Here is a 16,741-nt window from a genome sequence, read left to right as displayed (position 1 = left end):
GCGAGTATAGTGGTTAGGCTTTCAGACTATGATCCTGAAGAGCCAGGTTTGAATCCCTACTCTGCTGTGGAAGCTTCCTGCGTAACCACAAACTGTCAGTATAACTAACCTGTCAGTATAACTAACAGGGCTGCTGTTGTGAGAATAAAATGAAGGGGAGGAGAATTGTGTAAGCTGTTTTGGTCCCCCTGGTGGAGAAAAGTAGAATATAAAGTAAAATAATTAATTTCACTGAAGATGGGGGGCAGATAAAAGATGGTGAAAAGGAGAGAAGGGAGCATGGAAAGGTCATGATCTGGGGGTTGCCAGGAGAAGGGAAGCAGGAAATAGTGCAATGAGGCAATGCAGGAAAAATCACATAGCCCCCTGCAAATCCTTGTGCTTTTCCCACCACACAACTGGGCCGGCCAGGCTCAACCAGTATTTCCTAACATGGCCAGAGATTTTCTGGGAGAAGTTGCTGGGGGAGAAGGGAAAGCGGCAGATAAAGGTTGCTTTAAAAAGGATAGAGACATGGGGGCTTTAGCAGGAGTGAAAGAAGTACAGAAGACAAGAAAATGAGATTTTCCCACAAGTCATTGTGGGTTCCCCACTTATCTATATATCTAATAGCCGAAATGTCCCCTCTGTCCACAGATCAGGGCAGCATGGAGGCTAAACAGATTTTTCTGCAAATCTGGGGAACTCTCAGGTTTGCAGAAAAATCTGAAAAGTTTCTTCTTCCAGAGGCACAGGGGAAGCTGTCTCAGCTGCAGCCTTTCCGTCATCATCAGTCCCCAAAAAGAGGTAGGGATGGAAATATAGGAAAAACACAGGTGAGAGACAAAAGGAAAGATGGGGGTATTGGCTGTGGGGAGATAGAGAGGGAGAGGTGGGGTATTGGCTGAGTGGGGAAGAAAGAAGGGGATTGGCTTGGGAGGGGAGAGGAATGGCGAGATGTGAGCACTGTCTTGAGGGGAGAAAGAGGGGACATTGGCTTTGGGGAGAGCGAGAAAGGGAGAGATGGGGGTATTGGCATGGGGGGGACAGAAAGAAGGAAGACAGAAAGATGGGGGACATGGAAGTAAGCTAAGATGAGGGAATGCCACCTCCTTGCAAGTTTCTTGTGGGTCTCCCACTTGTGTTTACTAATGTGCAAGTGTCAATATCTTAAAAGGACCATATTGCTGAATCATTTTTCAGTGCATGCTGCTAAGAAAATGCTGCTGGGATTACTTTTTACCCTTAAACAGTTGCTGAAATGTACCTTACCTGTTACCAAAAAAACTAAGACTTTAATCCACAGAAAACTCAGGATTAAATCTTAAAGCTTGTTTCTTCTTGCACTCCTTTTGTCTGTTGTAGTCCTCTGCTTTGGAGATCACGTTCCTCTGACACTAGACACTTCTGCTTATGCAAGACTGATTTATTTCAAGAAGTCCAGAAATGCCTAACATGAAAGCAACACATTTCACACCAGAGAACTGTGTCTGCAGAGGCAGGCAAGAAATGAGGGACAGGATCCAGTTCTCAGTAGGGATCACAACTACAATTATGCTGTTACAGTACCATAACTACGTTTTTATTTATAATTATTATCTTGTACTTAAATGAAATACAGAAGTACAGATTGCATTTTATATTTTAATTATTCGGAGCTGGCTCAAGACCTTGTTATGGGATGGCATAAACATGTTTTAACAGCAACAACAAAGATCAGCTTACTCCTTTGTATTCTCAGAATGTAACTCAAGCAAAAAAAAAAGAAATAAATTGATTTACTTGATTTGTTTATACACAAACATAATTGTCCTGAAAGAGGCCACCCAGTGAAAAACTCAGTAGTTGTCTGAATCACAATTTTATTTCTGAAGAACTAGAGACTGAGATTCATGCCAAACCTTTCTTCATTTTGATGAATCAATTCCAAAGTCTATCTTGAAAGACTCAGAACAAAAAGTGAAGTAGAAAGGGTTTGCAAGGTTGCCCAATTTTACACATGACCTGCAATTAATTGTTGTGTTACTTTATGGCCAGGTGGGCAGGGCCAGCCCTAGACTATCTGGTCCCTAGGCAAAGCTAGGTTCTGGCATCTGGAGGAAAACAGAGAGCAGCCAAGGGGGGGTGAAGTTTTACTCCAAACAAACACTTTTCCTCCTTTCTCACACATGCTTCACAAAGCCGCATTGCTCTGCCTGCTTGTCCGGCCCATACAGCTCTAGTCAGTGAGATTTAAAGGCACATACAAATCAATAGGAGGGGTCGGGAGGGAAGCACCATGTCTGGGAAGAGGTGGGGGAAGCAAGGGAGGGCAGAAAGAAGAGGGGACAGGAGGGAAGGTGGGGAAGTAAGCACTGTGCCTAGGAGAAAGGGGGGGGGGGGAGAGAAAAGAAGAGGGGACATGAGGGAAGGTGGGGAGGGAAGCAGCACTGTGCCCGAAGAAAGGGGGGGAGATAGAAAGCAAGGAAGGAGAGAAAGAAGAGGGGACAGGAGAGAAGACAGGAAGGGAAGCACCACTGTGTCCTGAGAAAGGGGGGGAGCAAGGAAGGACAGAAAGAAGAGGGAATGGGAGAGAAGCACAGTGCCTGGGAGAAGGGAGGGAAGAGAAAGCAAGGGAACAGATAAAAACAGGAGGGAAGGTGAGGAGGGAAGCAAGTGGCGGAGCAACCAGGCACTTCCTGGCAACGCAGTGCTTGCTCAGAGTCTGGGGGCCGAGGTGAAGGCCAGGCAAAGGGACTCCTCCTAAAAGTCACCTGGGGGCGCCTAATTTGCCCCCCCCAGGGCAGGCGCCCAAGGCAAATGACTAATTTGTCTAGTTGAAGGGCTGGCCCTGCAGGTGGGATAGTAAGTATAAAGAATATTTAGAAAGATTTATATGAGGCAACACCAGTGTTAAAAGTTCAGGGTTTCCCTCCTCCCACCAGCGTCATGAGATTTTATGTCATTATGCTCTGAAAATAACTACAGAAACTTCCACAGGCTATAAACTTGCATATTATTCCTGAGTTACAGTAATGTAGTACAGGAAGCATTTTATATATAAGGAATTCATACCTCACATTTAACCAAGGTTTTATTGGTTTAAATATTATATCCTGACTGGTTTTTAATATGATGAAATCTGATCTTACCCACCTTGAGCCCGTCTGGGAAGGGTAGGATATAAATATAAAAATAAATACATAAATAAGCACAAACTTGACTCGTTGCAGCTTGATCCACTTGATCCTCACCTTTATTGAGAACCATGATTTTTAAAACCTGTTAACATTCCCACTCCAATCCTCAGGATCTTTCCCTCTCTCTGCACCTCCAACTAGCTAGTGAACAGACAAGGGAGACACAACCCTACTCAGAGTCTAAGGGTGATTTGTTTGAGGGAAACTCAAGCTTTGCTGTGGGAAGTTCCCCAACTGTCATAAGAGCTTGGAGGGGTCTTCTTCATTAATAGCTGCCACCACCTCCTAAGTCACCCGCTAGTTTGATGACAGAAGGAGGATCAAACAGGGCTGACAGGTGATATGGACATGGCAAGCCTTGTAAGTAGAAATTAGTGCAGTCTTTTTATTACATCAACACCACAAACACCTTTATTCCACCTTACAGTATTCAGGCTACAGAATTAGGGTGCAGGTTCTAAGAAATAAAGCAAAACTGAAAGATTTCTAAACTAATTGGAATACAGTTACCAGGCATTTACTTCCCCAGCTCCATTGGAATGGAGCAAATGGGGGTACACTGTCACTGGAAAATCTTTAAAAATGTTTTAAATTCTACAGCAAAGAACAAACTGATACACTGAAGCCTCTGCATCATTCAGATTACAGAAAATGACACCTGAATGTTAACACACGCACATAGTCACTTTTTTGCACCTCTGTATCAAAACACTCCTTTCAAAACAAGCCAGTACTAGTATGGCGTACCCACAAAAAAATCTTCCATAGGACAAAAAGGGATGATGGTATCAACATCAGGTACTCTTATTTATCAAGAATGTAAAAATTAGAGATTAGCTGAACATTTGACTATTAAAAGTGATTTGAATAGTATGTTTTATAACTTATGATGGTGTTTTATTTTAAGGAGTTTGTTTTGTTTTTGGAAGTCACCATGGGCCCCTGGAGAAGCACTGTATAAAATTTTCCAACTAAATAAAATAAATCAATACTTCCTTGTTGGCAGCAACCAACAGAACTGAAAAGAGAAGTGACAAAATGGAGAGGCATTCCCTTTTCCAGCTGTCTCATGTGCAGGGTATAAGCAAAATTTTCAACCCAACAAAAATGGCTCCCTTCAGGATCCAGATAGCAAGCATCACCACCAGACAAAAAGGGCTCATGGACACAAATCAGCTCCAAAGTATCAGACAGGCAACCTTCCATCAAAGCAAAAACCAGCCATACTTTAAAAATATGATTTATTCACCAGACAAATGATTGGCTTCTAGCCATACTGTCAAATTTACATTTAACTTGTTCTTAAATACTGATAGTTTTACTAATAAACCCCTCTTCTCCCAAAGAATCCTCCATGTAATTAAACTTATTTCAATAAGTTTTGCAATTTCTGAATATCTAATGTTGACCTAGGAACATATACCAACTTGATGACTGCATGTTTTCTTTTTATGAAAAAAATAGATGCAACACACTCAGGATATTTTGAAGAAAAGGACAAATGGCTGATTGATACTTCAATGTTCACCATAGATGCACTGCTTGAAGCAATGCATCTTTGAAGAGCACATTTTTTTCCAGCAGGATAAGGCAGCTGGAATTGCTGCAATATGAAATCTAGAATAAGGAATCGAAAGACCCTAACCCTGCTGTATATATCCTTACTAAGTTTTTAGCCTCCCCCCCCCCCCACAAAAAAAAAAGAACCTCGGACACAATTCACATGGAATTGCTAACTAGTATCTGGATTCTGCCAGCTTTTTCACTCAGTTCTGCCCAATTCCTCTCCTTAATACAGCTTCCATTTCACATGACTTTTCTCCATGCTGGTCCCATGACCCCTGGCATGGTATTTTCTTTTGCACCAGCTGAAGTTGGCTGGATCCCACCCAATCTTCAGAATTAGAAGCATCTCTTTTAATGCATTAACTTCACATGGAATTTGACCCACAAAATTATTACATTTAGACATAAAGTGCTTTTATCTTGGAAATATATGTAAGGAATTACACATGGGGGACCACTTTCTTTAGCAAGTTCATCATTAGTACTTGCAACTACTCCGTTGCAGATAGCAAATAAATGGAACAGATATACACAGCATTCTAATTATGTATTATCAAAGACTGCCTCTTCCCTTTCAATACTTCTCATGCAGGTTCTTCTCCACTGACTGCATACTGCTAAGCAATACCACTCTAGTTTTATGCCCCACTTCTCAAGAGCCATCCAGTTATCAGCTATTAAAGCAATTCAATAAATAATCAATAACAACAGGAAAAACAAGACAATTTTGAAAGCCAGCATTACATACACACAAAACTGCCCCAAAGCCTGTGACACTGCTACTATACAAGCCCCCCTTCTGCATACTAAGGGCTCAGTATGTGCAGAAAAGATCAGTGTAGTAGAAAAACAAAATGTCACTGTACAGAATTGATGTTACAATATTTGTGACAATGCAAGAGATGTTTATTTACACAGCTTTATGGCTGGGATAAGCAGGAATCTAGCAAACTCATAATCAGTATTGATAAATATCACTTTCCACCAATTCAGCTTTCGAATCTGCAATGGCTCGTGGAAGAAGGAAGGGGGATCCCTCATTCCTACTCCCTTCCATGGAACACTGCTAAGCAGAAAGTGGATCACTGTGTTGTCATTTCCCTAATGCTGGTAGTGCCTAAAGATTGGGAATGGAAACAAGACATTACAACTGATTCCGCATTTAGCACTTCCCTCCCTTCGGTGCAGGCGGCTTTTTCCCAGATCCTGCATTAGCATCTCTGGAGCTGGGCTGCATGTTTCCTGCTTTCTCTCTGTCCTGCACAAACTCAAGAGCCAAGAATGAGACCAGGACAAAGGCTACTGTGGAATCAGTCTACATCTTTTCCCAGGCTTTCAGGACCTTGCAGTTTGCTTCAGTTACTGGGATTGATGCCTCACCTTTGTAACTAGGAAGAGATGGGAAGCTTCCTATTCATTTCTTGGAAACAGACATTCTCTCTCTCTCTCTCTCTCTCTCTCTCACACACACACACACACACACAGAAAACTATAGACCATTAGTCATTCTTTAGAAGACTCTGGAACAAATTTCATTCATTAGGGTATTTTTTTTTTAAATCTGTAATTCTACAAATATCTACCAACTCAAAAACCATGCAAAAGTCAGAACAGAGGTCACATGTTGCCTGCCTCCTGGGGTTATAATTAATCATGTATAACTCCCTGTATTCACAGCAGGCAAGTCAGCTGCCTAATGAAAAAAAATGAAAATGGAATTCAGTTTCTGTACATAATCTGGCACAATGCCAGTCAAGCAAAACAACTGTAGCCATGTGAAGCTTTTTAATATATAATGTAAGTCACAGCAAAGTTTTTGAACATATGCTAAATTTTAATCATCTTTACAAATCAGTTTATATATGATTTTTTTTTAAAAAAAAAATTCTGGATGCTGTTCAGAGTTCACATGAAATATGGCAACAAAGCAGAAAATCTAAAGAGACAGCTCAATTTATCCTACATATTATGTACTGAGCAGACTACAAAAGAGCTGAAAGTCCAGCAAAATTTCCACTAAAGGAAGTGGTCAAATAACTGAAAATCAGACACTTTAGCAAGTCCTTTTTTAAATTTCTTTTACAATTCAAGGATAAGCATTGTGCAAAATTATAGCCAGCCTGCTCCATTACTGGGAAGAAGCACTATCCACTAAGCAATTGCTTCACACATTAAATATTTTCTGCAGAAACTCTTCATATAGGAAAACATACATATACTATACTGTGTGAAGTGTGATGATTGTGGGGAGAGATTGTGGTGTGTTTTTGGTTTTGTTCTGACTTGGACAGCACGGGATGTCTACGTATGGGGAGGGAGCAGTAACCACAATCTTCAACTTAAAAAATAATAATTTTAACATAAAGGTAAAAGTAGTCCCCTGTACATGACATATAACAAAAACAGGAAACTGAAAGAACATAAGAACAATCTCTATGTAGGAATAGTAATATACAGATCATTCAATAGAAATTCATACACAATTCCTCATCATAAATACACTGGTGACATTTTGCAGGCTGTCACAAGACAATAAGAAGAGTCCCGTGGCGCAGAGTGGTAAAGCTGCAGTACTGTAGTCCTAAGCTCTACTCATGACCTGAGTTCGATCCCGGTGAAAGCTGGGTTCAGGTAGCTGGCTTGAGGTTGACTCAGCCTTCCATCCTTCCGAGTTCGGTAAAATGAGTACCAGCTTGCTGGGGGGAAAGTGTAGATGACTGGGGAAGACAATGGCAAACCACCCCATAAAAAGTCTGCCATGAAAACATTGTGAAAGCAACGTCTCTCCAGAGTCAGAAACAACTGGTGCTTGACAGGGGACTACCTTTACCTTTTACAAGACAATAATAGCATTTCACTCCTATCCAACACTGTCTATTTACAATTAGGATTTTTTTTAAAAAAGCTGCCTTTGATTAACTCCTGTATGGAGTGGTCTGTTGAGCAACAGTTACAACTGTTCTAGTAATCTCTTCGTGTTTTAGGGAGGATGAGTGGAGAACTAAGGTGTTAGCACAGTGAAACTGATGCATGCTTGGGAAGAAAATCACTACTAACTCTCCAGAGCACAGCTACTGATGCACTCATACTCTTCTCTGTGCTGCACTTACAGTTTAAATTAATTACAGCTGAAAATATGGGCTTGCCATCTGGTTTGAAAAAGCAAGGATAAGGGAATCAAATGAAAGCTCTCCCTCTTCCCCCACCTTTTTTTTTCTTTTTTACTAACCTCACTTTAATCATTGCCAAAGAGCATGAAGACAGCCCTGCATCCTCCCACAAGAAAGCCTTGGGCCTCACAAACTTGGCAAGCACTCTCCAGCTCAAAAAGCTCAGCAGGCAAAAGTTTGTGTCACAATAAGAGTCCTTCCTCTTTGGGAAAGCTGTACTCAAAAGCAACCAGGATGGATTTCTTCTACATTCATTAAACACGCTGTTTCTGTGAAAACATCTATCACATCCAGCGCAAAAGGTTTTCAAAATCATAAAGAGGTCTCTCCAAGAAAACAGATTAAGATTAGGTGGTGTCTCAGAATTCTAGAAGAAATAGAGAAAGGCAAGCAAAATAATACATTCCAAAAGCTTCCTTAAAGATTCCAGGGACAGACAAGGAAGTAATAAACCAGTGAGACTCATATGCTGCCTGTATTGCTAATCAAGTAATAACTCAAAGATCATTACACTGAAATTTGTTGAATATTTCCTAGGGGTGCCACTTGGCCATTCTGGGGTTCTTCAGCCAGTGGTTTTTCAGAAGCATCATTACTAGCTAAAATTACAACAGGCTAGTAATTTCACTTATTGGCTAGCCACTATTCTGTTTATAAAAGTCTGTAAGACAATGCTGAACCATCAGAGGGAAAGTTTGGGGCCACCAAACTGAACCATCAGAGGGACTGTTTGGGGCCAAGACTGAACCATCAGAGGGAAAGTTTGGGGCCACCCGCTGGGAAATCTTAAGCAGAAATCCTGGCAACGTTTGAACCAGGAATAAGTGAGTGTCCCTATATTAGTCTGCTTTACAAGTCTGCATGCATATGGCAAGGAAATGGTTAGCTTCTTGCTCCTAAAGAGGTTCCAACGCCAGCTGAACCCCCCCCCCCTTTATAAAACAGTTACATTTTATAGGTAAGGCTGGGGCTGACTTAGTTCAGGTCCTAATAACTGCGCACTTCCAGGCACAGCAACTTAACACAGTGAAAACTGTGCAAGAGACTATATATTCTCAAACCTTCCAATTCCTCCTAATAATTACCCTGCCAGATTCAAGTGGGTAGCTCTGTTGGTCTGAAGGAGGAGAGCAGATACAGTGAAGTATCTGAAGAAGTGTGCATGCACACGAAAGCTTATACCTTGAATGAAACTTTGTTGGTCTTAAAGGTGCCACTGGACTCAAACTTTGTTCAATTACTCTGCCAGACAGGCAAGGCTATAGAGAGAATGCCTCAGTCAAGATCACTGAGCAAGCTTCATGGCAGAGTGAGCATTTCAACCCAGTGAAATATGTAGGGCAGTATAGCATATTGATTAAATAGTAAATTCAATTTCTATCCAGTTCTCTGTGATCCAACTCTTATAATCCTAGCCCTCCAGTCTATAATTTGGACATCATTCTGCCTTACAAAGTTCTTTAACAGAATACTTAAAGAGCATTTGTGAATGTCACATACACAGTCACTGGTGAACAATCCTGCTTTAGAACAGAATGGAGAACAACATTTTAAAGAGTCTTTCCTGTATATTAACAATCTAGGTGTGTGCAGCACTGTTATGCCAGCACACCATATAGCTTTGGATATTATTTAAAGTGGCATAAAAGTAATAATTAAATAATTAAAATAAGCTCTGGAAGCAGCTGTTGCTGACATGCTATCATAATAAATAGTTGGGCTGATGTATACATCAAGGGCATTTAAGAATGTAAGAACAGCTGTGCTGGATTAGACAAATGGACTTTCTTAGTTCAGCATTCTGTTTTCACATGATGCCCTGCCAGATACCCCCAGAGGGCCCACAAGAAAGGCACAGAAAACAAAGATCAATAAAAGCATCATCAGACAACAGGTTGTGGTGTATGACCATCTAGTTCGCTTCCTCAGGAGGCACCTGGAGTCCCAGAAAAGCTGCTATCATAGATCTGATTAATATATGTACTGTTAGTTGTTAATTTGATTATTGCTGTTTTAATGTTTTAATTCTAAGTATTCTAGGTATTTTACTGATATGTTTGTGGCCCATCCTTAGCCCGTTTGTAGGGGAGGGCAGAAAGGACTTTTTAGAAATCTTGCCTGTACTATTTGATGAATAGCACCACAATGTTTTTAAGGTTTTAATGTTGTACTTGTTTTTAGATACCACTTGGATCATTAGCCGCCCTGAGTCCACTCATGGAAAAGGCAGGATATAAATATGATGTAATAAATAATAAAATAAATAATATAGATCAAATCAAATAAATAAATAAAGCCTGTCTTTATTGCTGGCTACTAGTACTGGTATATGAAATGCTACCTGCCTGTGAGTACAGAAGTCCGTTTAACTGTCATGGCTAATAGCCACCCATGGACATCTTCTCCATCAATTTGTCTAATGCCCATTTAAAGGCTATCACTGCTATCTTGTGAAAGTGAATTCCACAAGCTAATTAGTCTGTGGAGGAAGAAAATCTTGGAAATTCAAGTATATAATTTTACCAGATCATCCTTCTCAATGTAATAATAATAATCTTTTATTTATATCCTGCCCTCCCTGCTGAGGCAGGCTCAGGGCGGCTCACAAGACATGGAGTGTACCATGATTATAATAAATACAATTTATACAATAAAATACAGTTAAACACATTTAGATAAATAAATTACCGTATTTTTCGGACCATAAGGCGCTCCGGACCATAGGACGCACCTTCCTCCTGGGGGGCGATCTGCTGCCTCCGCCTCCGATCCCGGCGCTTCCCCCGCGCCTGCATGCCTGGCTCCAGCTTCTTCCAGCAAGCGCTGGGATCGCTCCACACTGCCCCCACCGCAAACCCAGCGCTTCACGAGCGCCGGCTACGGAGAGGGCAGCGTGCTTCCTCCGTGCCTGTCTGCCTGGCTCCAGCTCTGATGCTTACAGCGCCAGGATCACTCCCTCTGCCCTCCAATCCCAGCGCTTGCTTTAAGCATCAGAGCTGGAGCCAGGCAGACAGGCACGGAGGAAGCACCCGCCCCCTCTGCAAACCCAGCGCTTCGCGAGCACCAGCTGTGGAGGGTGCAGCGTGCTTCCTCCGTGCCTGTCTGCCTGGCTCCAGCTCTGATGCTTACAGCAAGTGCCAGGATCACTGCCTCTGCCCTCCAATCCCAGCGCTTGCTTTAAGCATCAGAGCTGGAGCCAGGCAGACAGGCACAGAGGAAGCACGCTGCACCCTCCACAGCCGGCGCTCACGAAGCGCTGGGTTTGCGGTGGGGGCAGTGTGGAGCGATCCCACCGCTTGCTGGAAGAAGCTGGAGCCAGGCAGGCAGGCGCGGGGGAAGCGCCGGGATCAGAGGCGGAGGCAACAGACCCCCCCCCCCCAGGAAGGTACCTTTGCTCCATAAGACGCACACACTCCCCCCCACACTTTTTTTTGGGGGGGGGGGAGTGCGTCTTATGGTCCGAAAAATACGGCAATTAAAACCACTACAAATTGAAGGTGCTACAGTACACATATATATATATATATATATATATATATATATATATATATATCAAGATGGCTAGATGTCACTTTCAGGATTCCATCTTATAACCCAGTTGAAAAAGGACAGTTTTACAAGCCCTGCGGAACTGATTGAAGTCCCGCAGGGCTCGCACCTCCTCTGGTAGTTGATTCCACCAATGGGGAGCCATTATTGAGAAGGCCTGCTCCCTCATTTTTTTCAGTTTGGCCTCCCTTGGTCCAGGGATTTTTAGAAGATTTTGAGAACAAGATCTCAGTGCTCTCTGGGGGATATATGGAGAGAGGCGGTCCCTAAGGTAGGCAGGTCCTCAGCCATATAGGGCTTTAAAGGTAATAACCAGCACCTTGTAACGAACTCGGAACACAATTGGCAGCCAGTGCAGCTCCCGTAGCCTAGGCTGTACATGTTCCCACCGAGGTAGTCCCACTAACAGCCTGGCTGCCGCATTCTGCACTAGCTGCAGTTTCCGAGTTCAGTACAGGGGCAGCCCCAATATGATTGTTAACCTTCTCCAAGACAGAACTTGCCTTTACAGAAGCCATGTGGATTCCTCCTGAGTAGTGTTCATTCCTCTGTGTGCTTAATAAGCTCTCTATTTTTATACCAGTTCCCATTAGTTTTTCTAGAACAGATGTTTAAGCTTGACAGGACTGCCGTTCCTGGATCTCTTCTGGATCCTTTTTTTTTAATGGATTACATCTATTACAATTTTCTGAAAGGAAGGTAGGCTTTAGTGACAAGTTGCATATTTTTGTCATATAATTGCTTCCTACAAAATGGACCTCTGGCAGAGAATAGGACTTTTTGTTGGCAACCACAGATACTATGCAATATACACATCTACCTCAAACTGGCTTTCATTGTGAGCATGTTTTATCAATGCTTTATCAACAATGTTAATTGGCTACCAATTGAAACCAGGCTCAGTTTAAAGTAGCTGAATGACTATCTTCACATAAAACAGCTTCTTTGGAATTCACTGAGTGAGAGGTGGGTGGGACACAGATCTGAACTAATGAATCAATTAACTAATATAAACTTAATTTTTATATAGTTTCAGGTGGGTAGTCATGTTAGACTGTAGTAGAAGAACAAAATTCAAATCTAGTAGCCTTTTAGAGGCCTACAAAATCTTCTAGAGTATAAGCTTTTCATAAGTCGAAGATCAATTTTGTCAAATGACATGGCCTTTTTTTTTGTTGGTCTTTAAGGTGCTCCTGGATTTTTTTGTTTTGTTTTTGTGTATAGACCTGGAAATCATTTGACCTCTGATGACTGACCCCTACTGGGGGCCTGGTGGATATTTGGGTAGGTTCCCCGCCTCCTGACTGGGTATTTCAAGGTCAGTCTACCAACCAAGTACTAACCACAGTCAACCCTACTAAGCTTCTGAGATCTAATGAAGTTGGGCTTGCCTGGGCTCTTCCAAGTCAGGACAAGGTGCTTCTGAATTTTAATATTTAATATAATATTTAATAAGTCCAGAAGTTTGAAGTCTAGGAGTAATACTGAATGCCTCACTATTGATGAAGGCCCAGGTCACAGCAGTTGCCAAATCAGCCTTTTTTCTATCTTTGGCAGGTTCAGCAGCTAGTCCCTTATTTCTCCTCCGGTAACTTGGGTACAGTAATCCAGACTAGACTATTGCAACTCACTCTACACAGGCTTCCCCTTGTATCTGTTCTGGCAGCTGCAGCTAGTGCAAAATGCAGCAGCACACCTGCTGTCTGCGATATCTCAGTGTGTGAACATCCAGCTGGAGCTGTGCAGATTACACTAGCTGCCAATAGAGTCCCAGATCCATTTCAATGTGTTGGTTTTAACCTTTAAGGCCCTAAGCATCCAGGGACCAACATACCTGTGGGACTACCTCTCCCCTTATGTACACTGAGGGGCCTTACATTCGGCCAACGAACATCTGCTAGTAATCCCTAGCCCAAAAGATGTCCATCTAGCCCCTGCTAGTAATTCCTGACCTGGTGGCATGAACTTCCCATAAAGATCAGCACCCTGCAGGACTTGTTACAGTTCCACAGCGCCTATAAAACAGAGCTGCTCCACTATGCTTTTAGTTGAGGCTGTGGATGTCCAATGTGATCAGCCCCTCTTGTTCAAACTGCCAGCTTAAATCACCATAAAATTGTTTGTCTGTTTGGTGCAGGCAACTTAAGACTCTCTGATGAGACCATATTTATTAAAATCTTAATCAGACCCAGGATAACATGATTTTAGAATGCCATCTCAGTGTTGTCTACTGTGGTTTTATTTTAGATTTTTTTATGCATGGTTTGTATAAGCTCTTATGTTGTAACCCACCCTGAGCCTTGCTTTGGCAAGGTGGGCAGGATAGAAACTGACTGATTGAATGAATACACCAGGGGTGTCAAACACTCGGCCCGCAGGCCGGATCCGGCCCGCCCAAGGCTTTGATCAGGTCCGTGGGACTCTTTTCTCCCCCCTCCTCCCTCTCCTGTCCTTACCCTTTGAAGCTCCCAGGCTCTTTGAAGCACCCTTTGAAGCTTGCAGGCTGAGTCCCAGGTTCTTCCTGCTTTTCTTTGCTGGCTGCTGCAAGGAAAACGTGGGGTGTATTTTAAGATCCATTCCACATTTTCCTTGCAGCTTTGTCTGTACTCTGCAATGGTTTCAAATGGAGTGGAGATGGTTACATTTTCCTATAGCTAGCTGAAACTCATGCTTCCTGGAGTTGTGTCCTTGCAAACAAGGGTTGATGCTTTCAGCCAGCTTATCTCTCCTGAATGGACCTAACCTAGTGAGTACTCTAATGTGGGAACCCACAGCCAAAGGGGATATTATACTGGAAAGGCTTTGCCAATCTGAGTAGACTGGTGGGGAGAAATTTACAATGCCATTTAATTGTTTCCACAGAGTCAGAACCTTGTGCTTTTTCTTGATGTTTTATTTTAAAAATTGCATTGCAAAACTACACTAGTCCCCCACCTTTTCAACATAAACCACTGGAAGAGTTTTAAGCATATTTGTATTTTAAGTTTAAAAAATATCTTTAATTGGGATTGACTGTGTCCATTATAAAGTTTATATCTCCACTACCTGACATATTTTATGACACTCATGGCCTGGCCCCACAAAGTCCCATTTGTGTCAGATCCGGCCCTCCTAAGAAATTAGTTTGACACCCCTGGAATACACAGTGCTTTCCCGAAGTATTGCTCTCTTTTTAAAAGTTATATAGAAGCTTTAAGGTTAGGAAATGCACTAATTTTACGCAGCAAAGATTGCTTTTTGTTGCTGCAGTTCATTCTTTCACAAGTTAAATACATGTGTACCAAAATATAAAAACTAAATAAAAGAACTGAAGCAAAGGTATTTTACTGGCAAATCAACTAAGAAAACTGTAGGTCTATAATCTGTCTGCCCCCAGTAAAACAATGCTTAATGCTGAAGAAATCTAAGAAAACAATGGTTTCTTTCGCATGATCCTTTAAACATTTACTCTCATAAAGATTATTTCATCATTAAAATTATTTAAAACGGGGGAGGTTCTTCTATCAGTATTGAACAGTATTGCATAAATATTATTTGGGCTTCAAAGGTCACACAGTCTTTTTACATGTCCTGCCATGACTACTTATGCCCCTTAAAAAGTTGATCTCAAAAACTGGGAGCCCTCTAGAGTTACATTACAGTAAGCATGATGATTTTCTACCAAATGAGAAGGTTGACAATTCCTACCAAATGCACGTGGAATTGCTCCGAGTACTGAAACCACAGCCCTTATTTTTAATTAAAAGGATATTTTTCCATTGACAGACCAACAATATCCTACCAATTGCTCCTTTTCTACCACTATCTTCTCTTTACATTTCAGCACATCTGCCTGTAGCCTCTTCAGATTTAGTTTCAGACTGGGCAATAAAGAGGTGGTAATGATAAAAAGATTAATCATTGTCAAATATTGAATGCCAGTACCATAATTGGCTTGAAGATTCAAATAAAATGCCAAAACAACTTGTGCAACCTTTTAGCACTACAGAATTCCCATCCTGAGTGAGTGTTAACATTTGGCAGTCTTTGACAGAATTAATGCCAATTTGGAAAACTTTTTTTCCCTGGTAGCAGATTACAGTACAAGGGAAAATGAAAGTATATTGTCAATGCCATCATTTTGAGTCTAGGGAAAAAATATTCTTATTCAACCAGAAGTAAACATAAGGTTTTATTCCAGACCTTGACTTTACAGCCATTGTCTATAGCAACCGTGTCCATAACATTCTAACTCTCAAGAGTTTAACTTTCTAGTAAATGGTACATTTGTCAAGTTGCAGGAAACATCTGGGAAAATGGTTGAACAAAAAATAGCAAGTTTATAACTTTTTCTCCATTAACTTAAAGAGGCTGGAACTTTCCTTGACAGTGGACCTGTGCAGTTAACATGTACATAGGTGTCACTAAAATACTGCATGGGAATCCATGTAGTGATCCCATGTAAGCTGAGATCACCTATTTGGCTGGACCTCTAGTATGCTTCCAACAAGACTCTACCTAAACTGGTGTAAAGAAACCTGTATCATTTATGTATTTTGACTGTTTGCAACCACAGCCAGCTGGTGAGGTATTCTGGTAAAATATTCATACGTATAAAGGCACGAGTGCATATGATTCTGCCTTACCATGAGGCTGCTGTATCATGTATATACTATATATTTAGTAAATTTGTTAACTTGCTCTTTCATTCCAAAATCTGGTTTACAACAAAATATATATGGAATGAAGATCCATCAGTCTTTATGTCCTGGTAAGAAGGTGGGAAAGGTGTTACAAAGAATGGTGAGTTGGAGTCAGGATGTAGAGATACAACACAATATATAATCAGGAGATATATAGAGAGATGAGTAATGCAAAAAAAAAAAAACCCACAAAAAAACCCAGCACCTGTAATAAGATTTCCGTGTCTCTATTCAGCCCCTCCCTCTGGGGGGGGGAGCTTACTGTCATGAGCTTGTTAATAAATTCTAGTTCAGCCATCTCATGCTGCAATCTCTCCTTAAAATATCTCTGTATGAGAAATGCCACCCTTCAGTTATTAATCGAATGTTCTGGAAGATTAATGTTTTTCTATTGGTTTCTAAATACTGTCATTTTTAATGTCATATTTATGTTCACTTACTTTGTAGCACAGGGACTGGCCTATTTGTATGATGTAGAGACTAGAAGGGTACTGGTACTTAAGGGTACTTAACAGCATACATGACACTGTGGGATGAGCAAGGGAATGAATGTGAGATGCTATGGCTGTTGTTGTTAGGCTCAATGATTGTGATGTTGAATGATACAAGAATTCAT

General features: G+C 41.5%; 1 protein-coding gene across 4 annotated transcripts in view; it reads right to left on the bottom strand.

Moving 5' to 3' along the window:
• The window catches only part of VGLL4 (vestigial like family member 4), a 163,350-nt gene that overhangs the window by 33,423 nt on the left and 113,186 nt on the right, over positions 1–16,741 (bottom strand). The window contains exon 1 of one of the 4 annotated variants that reach the window (XM_060239874.1): positions 7,954–7,982. The exons of the other annotated variants lie outside the window; for them this stretch is intronic. Within the exon in view, the coding sequence (XP_060095857.1) occupies positions 7,954–7,967 (14 nt within the window). The 5' untranslated portion in view covers positions 7,968–7,982. Of the gene's footprint in view, positions 1–7,953; positions 7,983–16,741 lie in introns of those variants that run through there. 4 annotated transcript variants of the gene reach the window in all.

The sequence above is a fragment of the Heteronotia binoei genome, chromosome 5 (assembly GCF_032191835.1).
Source record: "Heteronotia binoei isolate CCM8104 ecotype False Entrance Well chromosome 5, APGP_CSIRO_Hbin_v1, whole genome shotgun sequence".
Taxonomy (NCBI): domain Eukaryota; kingdom Metazoa; phylum Chordata; class Lepidosauria; order Squamata; family Gekkonidae; genus Heteronotia; species Heteronotia binoei.
The sequence above is the reverse complement of the archived record's forward strand: the minus strand, read 5'-3'. Positions and strand labels throughout refer to the sequence as shown.